This window comes from Seriola aureovittata, chromosome 5 (assembly GCF_021018895.1).
Source record: "Seriola aureovittata isolate HTS-2021-v1 ecotype China chromosome 5, ASM2101889v1, whole genome shotgun sequence".
Lineage (NCBI taxonomy): Eukaryota > Metazoa > Chordata > Actinopteri > Carangiformes > Carangidae > Seriola > Seriola aureovittata.
Genome location: NC_079368.1, coordinates 8,325,363 through 8,343,022, shown reverse-complemented (window position 1 = coordinate 8,343,022; position 17,660 = coordinate 8,325,363). Strand labels below are relative to the sequence as shown.

The following is a 17,660-nucleotide window of genomic DNA, read 5'->3' as shown; positions in this document are numbered from 1 at the left end:
AGCCCATCCATGTGATTTGGAAGTTTGTTCTATTCACGCAGACATTGTACCACCGAGAGAAGGAAGTAGTGGGGCGGTTTTCTTTTTGTTTTTTTGTCACAGCTGATTCTGGTGTTAACAGACATGTCACCAGACAAGAGTGTGTTTCTGGGTGTGTTTTTTTCTTTTTTTAAACTCGAACTAAAATTATGGTCTCGTAATAAAATACAGCAATGGGCCAAAGTGCTAGTGCAGTATGTGCTACCGTCATTTGTTTCCAGGGGATCATATAGGAGACGGACTTGTAAACATTTCAAGCGTGGTGCACTGCCAAGCGCTGAGGTAGCCGTGTTGTTGCTCGCTGTTAGCTTTGCCAAACGAGTAACTTGAACAACTGCCATGGGTCCAGGAAATGTGATAGTTCCGCTTAGCAAGCCTAAAACAGCCCATAGGAGCTCGGTTTGCTGCATCATTCCCTCTGGTTCTCATTAATGTTAACATATTAAGTAGTTAGCTCGACAGCCCAGCCTTTAGTGAAGACATGAAATTACTCTTTCTTGCCTGTCTCAGTCCCAAAACTGGGAACCACACTACAGCTGAGAGAATAAGGTAATTTACTTGTTGCTAAGTGTAGCTAGTTACAACAGCAGTTGCTAATTATAATTAGCTTGCACTGTTAACCAAGGCTATTTGAAACTAAAGCTGTCGGTGTGAAACTGTCTGCCTTACTGTATGGCTGTAATAACTCAGCTGTGACTGAAAGAAAGAAATCAGCAAAATATTTAATGACTGTTGATAAGTTGAACAAAAGGCTTTTGAGATAAAGGTAGTTTCAGTGTTTGCTTAACCACTCTGACTTCTTACCAGCCATTCACTTAAATGTTTGTTTTATTTTAGGTCCCACATTGAATCAGCAGGACACACTTGTGAGCTCAGAGATGCAGCAGAATTTCAGTCACCTGCTGAGGTGGCTAACCTTGTATCTCAAAATCCTCCATTTGAGGGTGCACTGGCCATTCATCTGTTCAGAGCAGGCAGACTTCTCTTGGGTAAACATGCTTGCTGTTACATGATCTATTCACTTACTTAATGCATATATTTCCAGTCATTTGTCATTTATTGTCAGTGTAGTAGCAGACCTACAAGTACACAGATACCTGTCCCACAAACGGTAGAACCTTTCTCTTTTATGTCTGACTTTTATACTAGACATCCAAGTGCCCTTTGGTGTCATCTTTGGCGGGACAGACATAAATGAAGATGTGAAAGTTCAACAGAAGCTTGTGGTTATGGAACAGGTGCTGCTGAAAGCCAGGTGATGTTTCTGGAAGCTACTCTTTTAACCCATTTAATACCAAACAGCTCCAAATTGAGTACATGAACTTAACCACTTGAAGCACACAGATTGATTTTTTCAAAAATTATTTTTGGAAAAGTTTTATGACAATATGTGTTGTGGTCTTGACCACTGCAGAATCATAATGCAGAATATGCTCTCTGTCCCACCTGTTTGTTTGTATCTCTGTGGAAATCTCAAATGATTTCATACAGAATAATAATAATTATGATTATATTTTGCATTTGCTCTTAATGTTAATACTACTTTTTTTTATCACAAATGATAATGTCATCTTAATGATTTGAGTGAAAAATCGAATCATTGAAAGATGTACATGAATTTCAGAATATATAAATATCTTAATATTTGTTATGTGTCCCCTTTGCTTTACTGGCAGCATGTGCTTGAGCTAGCACGGACTGCACAAGTTTGTGAAATACCTGACTACCCATGTCACCCCAGTATGATTTGATAATGTTTTGAAGAGCTTCTCAGTTTTCAAGTGCCCCAATAAATGTTCAGTGGGGTTTAAGTGAGGTGACTGTGAAGGAAAGTCCATGACAGTCAGGACTCCTTGGTCTTCATTGGTCTTCAAGTAGTTCTTGCAAAGCTTTGAGGTGTTTTTGGGGTCATCATCCTTTTGCACTATGAATCATTTTTTCCACAAAGATGCAAAAGAGGAGGGTGTAGCATGTCTCTTAGGAATATAGTGGTACTTCTCAGTCAAGGTGTAGTCAATTTGGTGCAAGTGTAGTAAAAACACACACAGACATGAATATTCCCACCACCTTGTTTCACTGTTGGTTTGACATACTGTGGTATCATTCTCTTTCCTGTTTGTCTCCTTACATAAACCCTCCTTTTACATGGATTCATTAGTATATAAGATTTTTTTTCCCCAGTCATTCACTGTGAAATGGTTCTATTTCTTAGCCCACCCCAAGCATAAGCATGTAGCATATATACTATATATATATATATATATATATATATATATATATATGTGTCTGTCTGTCTGTCTGTGTCTGTGTCTGTGTCTGTGTGTATATATGTATATAGACTAACCTTATGATTCCAAAATGTGTAATAAGCAGTTTTTACAGCAGACTTCTGAACATATAGCAGGAGAAGCACAGGTGCAACTAACCAGTTCTTGTCCTGCTGTGACAAGGCAACGTATCTGCTGTGAAAAAGTGTGTAACTGTGGCAGTATAGTTGTCTTAACATATCAATAATGGATGCTAAATTGATTAATTAGTGCCAAATATGTTAGTATGTATCACAACCTGTTTTACTCACTTTCTTTTATAGAGGTCTGATGCAGACATCACCATCCTGGAGTGTGAACAGGAAGTAAATGTGACCATTTAATACCTCTTAATTGAAATTGTTAAAATGAAATCAAGGCATCTTCTAATTTCATTAACCATGTGATTCTCAGTCTTGGACCTACTAACAAACCTGATACAGATTTACAAGCTGAAAATGAAATTGTTGTCACAGTTGTGACCAGTGGGAATAAATGAGGTGTTGCCATAAATCACTGCATATGTGGCCTATTTAAATGTGGGCATAGTATTCATCCATTTAGTGTTGTTGTAGAAATTGCAATAAAAAATACATGGCAATTCAAAGTTTTATATTTTTCAGCAATACCTGATCTGTTGTAAAGCATTTGAATCATATTAACTAGTGTGTCCATTAACTGTGAGGATGCCTGGAGTACAGGCATGAAAGAATGAGGCTGAACACATGCACACAAACCCCAGCTGTGCACGCTGTGTGTTCTCTCCTCCCATAGTTTAACATTGAAAAGTTAATCTGCACACAGGCTTATCAATATCTCATCCTGTGCCCTGGTACCAGATCCTGGTGTCTGTTATCATTATGATGAAAATAGATGGTAGGACATCTATTTAGTAAATCTAAGGGGATAATTGCCTTCTGGGAGAAAAGATGGATTTCCAGGTCTCATGACTTCAAACATCTGAATCCATGCACCTCCTGCTGTTTGTGCCTTCTTACACAAACCTTGATCATGAAATTCAGTCACCACCCTGAGCCCTTTGGCCCATTTACTAATGCACACTCACATATGTGCAAATGAATATCTCCCCACTGGTTTTTGCTCCACATTGCATAACATTTTGTTTTATACTTTGTATTCTTATTGTATTCATCCATAAGTCATTTTCCTTCAAGCCATAAGCAACAAAAGACTCAAATACAAGTGTAGGGAGGTGGAGACAGAGAGAGTCTGTAACCATAACTTACAAAAGTGAACAAAAAGAACAATTACAGTTAATGGATAGTTAAAAGGCACCCAGATGAACTGATACACAAAAGATCCACAAGGCCAAACATTTGCCATCACAACATCAATATATCATTTTTCAGATATCACAGTTATGGTCAATACCAGTATATCACTACACCCCTACCTTATTTATTGAAATTGTCTATAAGGGGATGAAAGCATTGTTATTGTTGTTTTTTTTTTAATCAGGTTTGCCGTTGCATTTACTGACAAACTGAAAGAAGAGGCAGAGTTATTTTTGGTATGATTCCACTCTTGTATTTTAATACACCATCCACAGTAGAATAGTTTATATCGAATAAGCATTGATGCCTGCATGTCCAAGTCTGTGTGTCATGTTGCTAATTCTTGCATTGCTCATGACAGCCTGCTATGCTGCGCCCATCCCCCCAAACTTAGCAGCTAACACAAAGGTGTTATTTTAACATAAACTAAATGTTGACCCATGTATTACAGAGCAACAATGAAAAATCAAGAGTGAGCGCAAAAGTTTTTTGTTTGTATTTTACGGCACTTCAGTAGACAGTCGTAGCCTGACGGCCTCAATAAATACAACAGAAGGGCTTTTACTACACAAGCACAATATCCGGCCCTGTCCCGTAATAGTTTGGCATTAAAACAATATTAGCGTGTTTTATTTTCAGATTAGATTTCAGCCGTAGGCTGTAGATTGAGGCGAGTGGCATGCTTTATCTCTGCCATTTAGTGCTGACAGCAGGAAGACAGGACAGGCACTGAGAGGCATCGCCATGCTTTTTATTGTGACAGAAAACACACATAGAGGATGAATCTAGTGTGATAACATCCAGTCAATTTTCTCTCCATCCCCTCTGATTTATTTGGTAGCACTCCCATTATCTTAGCAACTGCTGTCCTGACTCTTTTAAAGTTTAGATTTGCTTTAAATATGTTTGGAGCACAAAGAGCATTAATAGGCTTTTTCTCTTTTCTGACATAAAGAGAAAGAAAACATTTAATCAAATGTAATTTGGATAAACAAACACTGCCAATAATTACTGATTGATTTAAAACTAAGTATTTCTATTTAGTACCTGTTTTAACCAGATTTTCCTATTTCTTTCTCCTTTGAAGCTGTCCCAGAGCAGTAAAATCTATGTCCAACCCCAAGGTAAGCTCTGCAGAATAAATATCCTCGCTTGATGCCGTGCATCCCTGACTCGCTATTGAAGTGTTACATTAATCAGCTTTGACATTTTTTCCTCCATTATCATACTGTCTGCAGTACAGAGTTGTGTTTGCTCTTGCCATTGGCGACAGTGCCATGTAGGACAGCCCAAATCACTCTTCCATGTTGTTTCCCACCAGTAGCCTTGTTTGGCAAATAGTGTCCCTTCATAGATTAGAGGAGAGCCTTGGGCCAGCTGCATGGCTGAGCCCGGACCAGTGAAAGCTCATTTTTTGTGCTTGTCACGAGATAGTGATCACACGTCCTTTTTACATGGACCACACAAAATAATATTTTGGTCACATTAAAAAAAAAAATTATTTTACCTATGAAAGGTTACATCAATGTTGCCTTTTTATACAAATGTCAATTTTTGTACTTAATATGAATAAATGTTATGAAGAATATAGGATGTGTTTGCTTTTTATGGTGTCGCATTACTGACAGGCTATTATCATGAAAACTATTCTGGAGTTTCTCATTTAATGAATTAAAAGCCACTTTGATCATTTGTTTCATAGTTTATCATTTCTGTAAAGTAAAATCTTTACTGAGAGTGCTGTGCCTTGTATCTGTCTGTGTTTATTTTAAAGGCATCCAGACAGAGGTGACTGAGAAATTCTGCTGGGCTGAATTCTTGAGGAGCTCAGGTACTGTCGTGGCTTCAATTTGTTGTCATTCCAGCTGCTGTCTAGACAGTTTCCAAGTTTATTTATTTATGCCTTTGAATGGAAAATATTTCCCAATGAAAGCTGCTATGAGCTCATCCAGAGTAAGCAAATAAAACAGATTTTTTTCACTCGTTTTTATTGGTCTACTGGCCATTTAATACCAAGACTGAACAGTAAATATTGAAATTGCTATCATATGGATTTGATTTGATTCATATATTTATTATCCCAAGTGGGAAACTTGATTTGCAGTCAGGGATACATGTATTTGTTATAAATGGGATATACTGCATTGTAGCTTGATATAAGTAACATTTTGGTAAAGTACTGAGTCAGTCTGTTGTGACTGTTATAAACTTTATAAACAGTTGTGTCTCATCTAATTATTAGGGCTATGTCTCAAACTATAGAAGGGAGTTTTGTGTGCACATCCACTAAACCTTAGTGGGACAGGTGCTGGATACAATGTTTAATGCAATAAATGGAGAAGTACCTGTTCACTGAAATTCAAGCTTCCTTGAAAAATAGGATTACTGGTGTCATTCTGACCAGATATGCGCAGCGGTGCCACATATTTGTAACTGTTTGCAATACATGAAAGCCTCTACACTGCTTCCTTCTCTCTTTATCTTCTCTCCACATTCCCCACACCTGAAAAGTACCAATCAGAGAGCGTACATTTGCTCTGCGCTATGTTAGATACATCAGTGTGGTGATCAGGGAAGCAAGAGTTTATTCACTTACTCAGCCCCCCCTGCATCCTTCAACTCCCATTTGAATAGCTCAGTAAATATGCACAGTTACTCCAAGCATCCTCTTCACAAACTGTCTGGACTTTAAATTGGACATTGCAAGATGATGTCCGTCTCAGGTGCATTAGTGCTCATAGAGAGCACAGCTGACTACATTTGATTAATAGCCCAACAGTCCTGGGCTATTAGTCACCATGCTTTACAACCAGTGCGAGTAATACTAATCGCCCACAGTCTCTTCTCCATTTGTTACACTTGAAATAGGAGTCACTACTATTGTGCTTATCCCCACATGTGACGAAAGCACTGTAATCTGACTCATAGTTGTTTTTTAGACGTGTAAAGATTGTTACACTTTCTGCTCATGTGCTGTCTGAGGTGATCATTTGTCTGAGTCATTTACCGTAGATGCAGGTTAGATGCATTACGAAAAAGGGTCCATTCGTTTTGTATTTTTCTTGCCACAGTGTTAGCACCACAGTGTATTTGACAACACGTTCTCTGGATTTTCATTTGAGTTTGTGTGTAATAGGAACCAGTGAATGTGACCTTAAGCTAGAGAGCTGAAATGATAACTGATCCTGCAGTCTGTGTTTAACTGTTAGAAAGTGCTTTTGTGGGCATAACGACTTTAGTTGTTGTTTAGTTGTCATTAGATGGTCTTGGCTTTCTGCTGTCTAAAAGAGTAGATGTTCCCTGTCCTACTTTTAAAGCCTGATCACCTGCTTTGTCACCTTCAGTAATCAGTCTCAACAATTTCCCTTATGTTTTAGTTTTCCGTAAGCACACCAGTGCAGTCTGATAGAAGTGACTCCTCCAGCAACCTTTATTCTCTCCTGTCAGCTCTCCTCCTCCTTTTGCTTCCACACACACTCCCAGCACAGCAGGGGGCACTATCCTATGTGTGTGTTCTCTCCTCCCAGATCTTGGTTGCATATTGATGCACTTTTTCAACCCCCCATCTGGTGTGACATCAATTAATCATTACTAAATAGTGAAATCTAGAGTATATCCTATGTGGGCTAGCGTAACAAAGGCGTGCAGCAGTTTGAGCGTTAGGAATACATTTTCTATTCTGTGTGGCTCAGACACCCACCTGTGAACATAAAAGAGGCAAAGAAACCCCTCCTACCTGTTTGAAGATACAGACTATACTGTATGTGTGTCTCTAATTATCCTTTGGGTGTCATATACCCTCCAAAGGCAGTGACTTCAGCACTGGGATCCAGAAGCTGTCAATCCATGAAAGCCACTTGGTGTATGTTGTTTGGGGTCCCTGCTGTGCGCCATGTGAGGTGGGGTTAAGGGGATACATGACAAGAACAGCCCTGAGGAGTAAGCAGTGATGCTTTGAATCACTGAGGGGTGAGGGGGAAATAAGCAGGGGGTCTGTTGTCACCTTGTCCAGTTATTGGTACTGATGATTGATACTGAATAAATTGCACATGAAGCTTTCAGTGAAGTAGATCTATGAATAGATAATTAAAAAGCAAATGATGGGTGAAGGAGTGTTAAGAGAAATACCCATTATCATCTTGTCATGATCAGGGAACAGTGTTTCTTGTCATGCTTGAAAATGGCCTCATGCTCCTGGGTCATTATACGACCACGATGAGTGTTTTGTTTCCATATCGAAACAAAAAAAAGGAAAATGTGTGGATATTAAAAGTAGATCACTGTTATATCTTCTGCTCATCCCAAAGTGTTAAGTCGCATGCAGACACAATTACTCGCACTCTGCTCTTGTGAGCTGGTTATTTTTCTCTGCTATTTAAAGAAAGAACGTGTCATGCCCCATGTTTTAACTCGCATCAGTACTTTTTCAGTTGTGGTGATGGCAGTGGCGTTCAACGAAATGAACAGGGAACAGTGAAACTGCAGCACAAATGCTAGCATTCCTGTTTTGTCCAGCTCGGTGTGTGTTCTGAATAGAAATGCAGCTTCCCAGCCTGAACCCTCTGACTAATGTTGGTGCATTTCCTCACTGGTAGCTTCATACAAGTAGATGCTCTCATCTGCTTGTATGCACTGTTTGTGTTTGTCTGTAGTGGAGAAAAGAAAACTAACTGTGTCTGACTTATGCGGTATGCAAAAGCATTTTTGCTGTAGTATCAACCAGTATCACACCTCTTTAAAATTGATACATAATGGGTATCACTTCACAATAAGACTTAAGAGTTATTATACGACTCCCTTTTACCGGCTATAAATACTAGTTACTCTTTAAGAAATGATGATGTCTTTCACACTTTACAATAAGGCTCCATTTTACCAGTTATAAATGGTAATAACTCATTAGTAAAAATGAATGAGTAAGCATTAACTTGATCTTGCCAAATAATGAGCCTGCATCAATGTAAACTGTGTTATAACTTGTTAATAATTGTTTATTTATGATTTTTAAAGTGTTGACAACCGAATTAATAACCTAATGTCTCAGCTGTGTAGTGTAGTTTAGTTAGTATATATGATTTTCTTAGTAAAGTTCTTTGTTTCCATGGGGTTGTCATTATTTTGTCTACACCCTGCAGAGTCTACTCTGGTTGTCACCCTGTGCCACTCGACAGATTAAAAGGAGCTGTTCAGATATATATGTGCTCCCACATCCATGAACACACGCTTACACAGATACTGATTAAAGCATTAGGGGATTGTTCCAAATGCCCTTCTGAAATCAAAGGCAAACGAACAAAAGTGTGTTTTGCACAGAACTCACAGAACTGCGAAGAGACAGAAAAGACTGCTGCTGGCAGAACAGATGATTTGCACAATTCGTTTTTCTCCCCTGAGGAAAGATGAATTGCTTCTCAGGTCCAAAGGCTTTGTTTATTTCTTTGAATTTCTTGTTCATTTTGACAGGTCTGTGCTCTGGTATGATTCCAGAGATGATCCATTATTTTGCTGCATCCTGTTCTGAGGTAGTGACATGGGTGTTTACCTTAGCTTGCGTCCTCTCTCATCTTGCGAGTCAATGTGAGGAAGTTCAATATGTCCCGTGGATGTAGAGCTTTTTTGACAATCGGCTCCTAGGATCAGGGTCAGTGGCCAGACTCCATGCTGTCATTTTAAGATGCTCTTTAATAGCATTAAAAGAGCTGCCTCAGCCTCCTGATCTGGACTTATCTGGCAGCAGGGGATTTCACTCGACTGTCACTGTGCTTTAAGCACGTGCTGGTGTCTGTCTGTGATATTATTTTCAAAATGGTTTTGAATTGTTTCTCAGTTTGTCACAGACACTTAAAATGTAGCTCCTCCCTGAGCTGCTTTTCACTTCATTTCAAGTTTGGTCCAACACCGTTTTGCCAGCATAACCATTAGGAGCAATACTATTTATGATTTATCCTTTTGGGTTATTGTCAAGCATAAAATTTATTTTCTCTTGTAACCCTTTAATGTTAGAAAATCCTCGCACATCTGCTGGTGTTTAAGTAAAGTCATTTTTCTTCTATTGATTCATCAAACCGTAATGTTTAATTGTTGCGTTTACACCAACCTCGCTTAAAGATGACATAAAACCAAGATTGTTGTCTCAGGCGTAAAGAACTGGGCATAATAACTTAAATATTCCCGTCACATGAAATTTATAAACCACTTCTGTTGTTGCTTTGTTCCACTGGGAAAGTTAAAATCTGTGTAATATGTTTTATCTGTACTGTTCTTCCTTGAGACCGTTGAGTCCACCACTTTCGCCCCAGACTGAAATTTCTCAACGAGTCTTTGATGGATTGCAGTGAGGTTTGGTACAGACATTTATCTGTAAGCTCCACTGTGCCTAAGCACAGCCTCACAGAACTGCTCGCAGGACTGTGGACTCATAGTCCTGTTAATCTCCATTTTGGTGCAGGTTCACATTGGGGTTACCCTTCTTTGCTGTCAGAAGTTAGCACTGTTTAAATGCTAGGTAGTCTCCCTGCTTAACCCACTCTCCATTAGGCAGCTGTAAATGTCATTAGGTTCACCTCCTGTTTAAACCTGCAGACGATGTACAGAAGTGAAGTAATTATCCATTTAAAGTTCATTAGAGGATCTGCTTATTGTTGAGAAGTCTGAGGCTGACAGTGTGATGTATGCAGCCATATTAACAGCACGGGGCTCTTTTATCCTCTGCCTTTAGAAGGAAAGGTGCAGTACGGTAGTGGTTGGCAGTGAGCGCAGTTGTCTGCCGGCCAGTTTCTGACTAATCTCCGGATTGATCCTGAAAGTTGGATGATCTGGGAGAAGAGTCGATTTAGTGGCCCTGGCTCTCAATTAAAGTGAGGTTCTCCAAAACATTTGATGTTGTTAGCATGATGCTGGGTTAGCTGATTTTAATCTAAGGCCGTTCACTGAGCATACACTCCGGCTCTTTAGTTATGATGCCGTATTACACACTGATTAGGCTGCAACCTTGCAGTTTTCAGACTATTTCCTTCTTGAGCGTTACAACTCTGATCAGAGAATTGTGCAAGCACATTAGTCATTGCTGTCTTATTTTCCCAATGACCTTGGGTGATGTATTGCTTTCATTATCTGCCGATGTACTTGGGATGTTCATTATGCAGTGTTTTGATATTGTGGCGCTGTCTTTCTTTGTGTCTGGCTTCTCTCCAGGTGTAAGCAGCCAGCATGTGGATGAGCTGCGCGTCTTCCTGTTGGTCTGTGGCCTCAGAAGAGTCAAGGACCCCCTGTATCTGGTGGAGGTATTTTCAGGTATACCATACAATTCCTTATCTTTACTATCTTTTCATATATATATACTGTATATATATATATATATATATATATATATATATGCGTGTGTACTGGTAATGAAAAACATAGAAACACAGCAAGTAATATAGTAAGTAGGCCACCTAAAAGAGGGGAGGGTGTTTGTAGCTGGCACGCTTTCACCCTACTAAACCTTAGGGTCCGGTTAACCTCCAAATTACAAAGTCTTCCTCACTGTATTTGTGTAGTAGTCTGTGGTGGAGGCAGTGCCATCGTCCTCATCAATTAGAAATGATGAAAGTTATATCTCTGCGGTTGAGTTTCAGCTAACTGAATAGTTATGTGAGAGTGCAATGAGATTCTTGTGACAGCTCATGTTGGCCCTACAAAGACATTTTTATCTTGTCGAGTTGTGTCTTATTGGTGTTTCTTCTTTTGACGGCTATCTTCTGCATCTTATATTCAATCTGACGTAATCATCTGTGAGAATTACCACTGATTAGCAGCATCAGTGGGCGCTTTATTCAATCATCTTTTATTTGATGTGACTTTCATAACACACAGTTATGGTAATAAGACAGCGCTAGAGGGCGTCAAATTCTATATTCATGTTTCATCCAGATAGAAGAATCAGGTGTGTGAATTTTCATAGAGCATTTCTTGGAATTGAATTGTACTCTTCACAGGCTTAAAAATACAAACGCGATGATGCACTAAGTGAGTATAGCTGTAAAAACAGCTTTACTGCTTCTGAAAAAAGCTGCCACTATTCATTTTTTTCCCAAACCCTTGTGTTTTTGTTTCCACTGCCAGTTTTATTTTGTGTCTTTCAGAGTGGCATTGTGAGAATCCGCTGAATGTGTTGGTCATTATCGGGCCAAAGGTACGTACGCACACAGCCATTATATAGTAAGTCAGGAGTTATTTCATACTTGCCATGTATCTGCCTCTTTACCGTGACTCTCTGTACTGTTGAAATTACCTAGAAGCCTCCCCTGGGAGTACAGGCGGCCTCTAATTGGATGTAGCAGAGATACAGGCTTTAGCTGTTTAGCTGGAATTAACAGCCAGTGCTGGGAGGAAATGGCAATCTTCTTCTGTTTGTTTTTGTGTCTAACTGGCTGACTGAATGATAAACTGATGCATTTTCTACTCCAGATTAGCACTTACCTTTTGACTAGTGACCTGTACAGAGCCACCTCATTTTAATACACATGGATGGGCGTCTATCTGGACACGTGCCGGTATAAGCGAAAGCACTTACGAGCCCTGTCACACACCATCATGCTCCTGTCCTGTGTGTCATCCCTGAAGACATTAACAGCACATATACACACTACGTGGTTTCATGTCAGGCAAGTCAAATAATTGGAAAAAAGCCATTGAACTCTGACAGCCTGCCATGATTTATGATATTCATAAATCAACCAGTCAGCCAGAGGAGGCAGTCTTTATATATTTGCTGTAAAACTTTTTTTTTTTTTTTAAACTGATTGCACTTTTATGCTGCTCTGCAAATAGAAGTCATAACCCAGCCAACAGCAGCAGACTCCGTGCTCTTACAACTGTTCTTTTTTTTTTTCTCCTCATTTCCAATCTCTCACTCATTGATTTCTCTGTATGTTTGTCTTCATCTTTTCTTCCACCTGACTTGCTTTGATATGACGTCAATGTACAGTATTTTAGTGTCACTTCAAACAGTGGTGTCAGGCAAAAAGGTATGTTCTGCTTTAGTTTTGCTGAAAAACAACTCAATTAGACATGGCCAAGGGCTTCCACACTGACTTACTGCAGCTTTTTGCTCTGCTCTGCTTTGTTGTTGTTTGATGAAATGGTTCACTGGAAGCAGAGACGTGTGATTCATCTCGACACCCCTGAATCACAGTGGAAGCGTGTTTGTTTGTTTGTCGGAGAAATGAAAAGCCATATATTACTGTTATAATAAACATGTTTTTGCATGACTGTCAGATTCCCCCCTTGATAATTTTAGGATTCCACAGTTAATTAAATATAAACATTGTTGGTTATATTTAACGAGATAACGGTAAGATGTAAAAATGCAAATGGAAGTTAGAATGAGACACGCTTTGCTCAGGCTGTCATGATGTACCATAAATCCACAGCTACTTCATTCAAGTAATAAGCGCTCTGGCTGCACAGCATCTGTCATTAAGAGGAAAATTCAGGTCAGTTTGTCAGCGATGACACAACTCACTGCTCTGTGGCTGGGTTTTATCAAGCAACACAATCTGCAGCATATTTTGTATCACAAAAGAATAAAACAAATATAAAGATTATTGTAAAAATGTAATGATAGATCTTGAGACAGCAGCAGGAATTTGTACAATATTCATTTCTAAAGAACAAGAAAATATGTGGCAGAGGATAACACAACATCGCCATTATCTCAAAAGTGGAAAGGTATGACAGATTCACGTGGAAAAACCAAAACACTGATGTTGCATCGACTTTCCTCACCTATTTCTGTTGATTCATCCTGGGACGGCACAGAATCTGTGCTTAAATCATTTGTGTTTGTTAATACAGCCTTTATCGTGATCTGTCCCCCGCTGGTTTTACGATGTCTGCTAAATCCCAGATTACACCAGCAAAGTGTCCTTACTTTAGATTCTTTGATTTTAATGCACACATGCTTTAAAGCAGATTCAATGTAGAAATTCCATGAGCTATAAAATGAAAGAGAAAAAAAAAAAAAAGTAGGAGCTCGCTTGGCAGCATCTTTGACCTAAATTGCTATGCTTTGACTTTTCTGTGGGCAGGCTAATGCAGGCAAATCCCACATTGCAATTAATCAGATTGGCCACCCACCCCACCCTGACCCCAATCTCTGAAAATACAGGATTTTCAGAGAATGATTTTCCCATGATAGAAATTATTAATTGCATCATTGTTTATTTTATCCGTCTCATTAAGTCATTGCAGCTCTCCTTGATGAAAACAGAGCTCAGAGAAAGTGTCTCTGTAATCTTTGTCGCTTTCAGATTGATCCTGTGTTTACTGAGGAGTTCGAGGCTGTTGTTAAAAGGTAAGCCTTCTGTTTTGTTTTGTTTTGTTTAGTTTTCTTTCAGTTACACATTTCATAAAAGCAAACTTGAGATCAGTCAGTGTAATTGCCAAGATCTTGCTCCTGAGAAAAATTTGAAGACTGCTTTTCCTTCTATTTCTCCCATGTGGCACAAGAACATATCCAAGCAAATACAGCGTACTTTTATCTTAACATAATGTGAACAGAATGCAGATATGAGAGGGGCGCCAACATCCTCTCTTTTTTTTTTTTTTTTTTTTCTGTCTTCCCACTCTGGAGTCTTGGCTGATCTTTCAGTGTTTTGCCAAGGGCCTTCTCCACAACACAGATCTCTGCGGCAGGAAGCTGCCCTGTCTGGTTAGGACTTTACCTGGACGCCCCGTGCATGTCACACATAGGGCAGCCGGGTTTCTTGCCCCGAGCTTGTCACTGCTGTTCAGCATCATTCACGCCTCTGTGAGCCCTGAGTCATGCAGAACTGAGCTTTGCCACTGCTTCTGCAGAACAGCAGGGGTCTTCTTGGCCCAGGAGAGGAGCCAACAGGAGCTTCATGCTGCCATGAAAAGGTGCTTCGCTGTGGTCAACAGCTCTGTCTCTGAGGGCATGTCAGCAGCCATCTTGGAGGTAAATATCTTCAGCACTCATGGGTAATTGGAGGATACCATGTCCTGGCAACAATTCATCTGCTAAATACGCCATATCTTTTTGTTGCTCATGCATTGTGGCGCAGAATAATATTTAGGTAATAAGTAATTATATACAGAAACATTGCCAACCAAAGCCCTTGAAATGTGAATATTTACAGGAGTCCTTATCTCACTATTTATTGCTCAGCTACAATGTTATCTGACTACTTCAGGGACAATTGCCCAAATTAATTGCTTGACTCCAATCTTCCCATTCCTGAGTGAGCAAAACCTGCAAATCCACTTAATCTCTTTTAAACACAGTCGATTAAGACAATCCACAGTAGGATTAAAGTCTGATTAGTATGTTAGCATGTTTCACTCTTCAACCTGCTGAAGGTATTAGCCGATACAGATTGTTAATTCTGTAAGTGAACTCAGGCAGTGAAGAGCAGAATAGCCCAGCTGTACACTTTCCAAGGTGCTTAAGTGCTGTTTTTGTCCTAATAATGACAGAATGAGTGAGTAACTTTCTTCTGACTTTGTGAATCTCACTTTGTGTGTGACTGGTAAGTGTTCAATGCTCTCTGCTGCGACAGGCCATGGATCTCGGGGTACCTGTGTTGGCCAGGGACATTCCGGGAAACGCAGCCGTGGTGCAGCATGAGTTCACTGGCCTGCTGTACTCTTCTCCTCAGGTATACAGTGACAATCACTGACCAGGTCACCTCATGCGTTAAGCCCTGTTAAGCTTCAACACTGACTGTGTTGATGTACTGCACATATGCCATAGACAACCCCTACTTCTGTCACCTCAACTGACCACAGAAATGTACCTACTGTTAATGAGCAGCATGGAAGCACCGCCGCAGGATGTCTTCAGATGTGTGTCCCCTTCCCAGCATAGATTTGGTTTTAAAAACTTCACAATTTTAAGAAAGAAAACTCCAACTTTAAATCATTTTGTAAAACTTTGTGTTTTAAATTCTTCTCATTAGTCCAGTCTAAGGAGGTAAAATATAACAAAAGGAGCTGATGTTTTTGCAGGTGCTTAGATTAGAATCAGAAAGTGAAGCCTTCTGGGATAGAGCAAAGGTACCACATTACCACATAGTGATGCAACACACAGCAGCAAGCAGGAAAGTGCAAAATGAGGAGCCCCCATGAGAACTCTTCAGTCTGATATTTAATGAGGTTTGATGCAAAAGGAGAAGAACATAGGTTAAGGCCAGCTGACAGAAGGCTTGAGCATGGTGCTGTCAAGACACCGAGCTCTAGCGTGATGTTGCTGTAACGTCGGAGATAAGTCCTCTCCAGGGGGGGTCACGTGAGCTCAGCTGAGCTGCCAGGAGGAAGCTCTCACAGATGGTTGCAGCGACTTGGGCTGGATAAACCACGACCTCAGCCAGGACTAATGGGCAGCAAGTGCAAGCCTTTCAGCCAAAACTTTCTTTGCAGTGGATCATGCTCAAGACTCTTTTTTTTTTTTTTCTTTAAAATCCTGTCTTATTTCTGATTGACAGTTTTTCTAGTTCTTTAAGCCTTCAAAGTAATTACATGAGAAGTGTAGGTATCAAGAAATGTGAAGAAACAAATACACAATCACTTGAAAGCTTTAAAGAGAAAAATGGCCTCCCCTTTCTGGCTCTATAATTTTCACTAAGAGTGAAGTGATTATAAGCATGCTGCTCATAAGTTGAGCTTTAATCCTGTTGCTGGGGATTTATAGCTCTCATATGGCCATACAGAAGAGCTGTCTCCTACCAAGAGCCTCTCCAGACATAATCACATCACTTGAGTGAAAGTGAAGTAAAGTGAAGTGGCCTGCTGACTGGCAGTGGCTAAAACTTTGTGTGCCCATTGGCTCTCTGCTGCAGTGAATGTTGGCTGCCATGTCGCAGGAACACTTTAAGGCACTTTAGCTTCATTTTGTTGGAGTCTTCTCTAAGGGCTGATGGGCCAACAGATGAGCAAAGAGGATTCTGGATGCTGTGTGGACAAACCACATCTCAGTCAAGGCTCAGCGGTGGCACCATTAGTCATTTTTAATTGTCTAATTTTTATCCTCATTTTCCACTCCCCATGTGTCTGTGACAGCTAGCTGGTTATGTAGAATTGTTTTACTGTAGCAGTCACTTTATTTGTTTTTCCCTTTCTTCATAAGTGAATGAGACGGGGCAGCTATTAGGATAGCCTGAAAAGGTCTATTGGACAGGCGTATTTGGATCTGGTGCTGCAAATATCACATTTTGGCAATGTACATACATTTACTAATCAGCGCATATGCTTTTATCTGAGTTCTATTCTCGGGCCTTGGATTATCTTTTATGATTTAAAAAAAAAACGTATCTTCAGGCAGCTTCAATGACAAGCTTCAAGTGGCATTTGGCAGTAAATGAGACTCGTTTTGCATTTGTTCCTGCCAGGAATTTGTGCATCAATCTCAGAGGCTGTTGTCAGATCACGAGCTGAGAGAGAGAGTGGTGAGCAATGGGAAACGCTACGTGGAACAGCATCACAGTCTGAAACAGGAGAGAGAAACCTACCAGCGGCTGGTGGACACTCTTCACTGAGCATAAGGTCACAACATTCAACCCCTCTCTCTATACTTTCTCAGGAACTTCAGCGATAGAGAACAGGGAAGTACACTGGTGTATTAGTGAGCATAGGTGTAATTATCACAGGTGTCTTTATTCACAGTTTTTTAAGAAATCAGCCTACAAAGATGTCTATATTTAAAAAATGCTGTTTTATCTACACTTTAAGATAAAAAATTATGCTTGAGTCACTTTGAACCAAAGATATATTGCAGAAAAGATTATTTTATGTACTGTATTTGAAATTGACGATGTACTGTTATTTATGTTCTACTGTAAAAATTAAGAAAGGGATGAGTTTTCTGTTTATTAATGCCACATAATAAAAGAGAGAAACGGCTCCACTGGTTGATGATCTGAGAATATGTGACGGTTGGGAAATTGTCATCCAGTCTACCGCGACAAAAATAAGTGTTTGTAATACAAGATTCTGGAAGTGCCATTAAATCATGATTTTC

At 39.8% G+C, this 17,660-nt stretch overlaps 1 protein-coding gene across 2 annotated transcripts; it reads left to right on the top strand.

Moving 5' to 3' along the window:
* The first annotated feature begins 98 nt into the window (after positions 1-98).
* glt1d1 (glycosyltransferase 1 domain containing 1) lies at positions 99-17,542 on the top strand. Of its 2 annotated transcripts, XM_056376928.1 has the most exons (13): positions 99-588; positions 877-1,028; positions 1,189-1,294; positions 2,630-2,671; positions 3,825-3,876; positions 4,728-4,764; positions 5,415-5,471; positions 10,835-10,933; positions 11,767-11,816; positions 13,936-13,979; positions 14,483-14,603; positions 15,205-15,303; positions 17,032-17,542. In XM_056376928.1, exons 1-13 carry the CDS (start codon positions 521-523, stop codon positions 17,176-17,178), a joined length of 1,074 nt encoding a protein of 357 aa, XP_056232903.1. In that variant the 5' UTR covers positions 99-520; the 3' UTR covers positions 17,179-17,542. The 2 variants fall into 2 exon arrangements, with proteins under 2 accessions (XP_056232903.1, XP_056232904.1); XM_056376929.1 differs by lacking the exon at positions 2,630-2,671 and having other exon boundaries at positions 101-588.
* Positions 17,543-17,660: the final 118 nt, after the last annotated feature.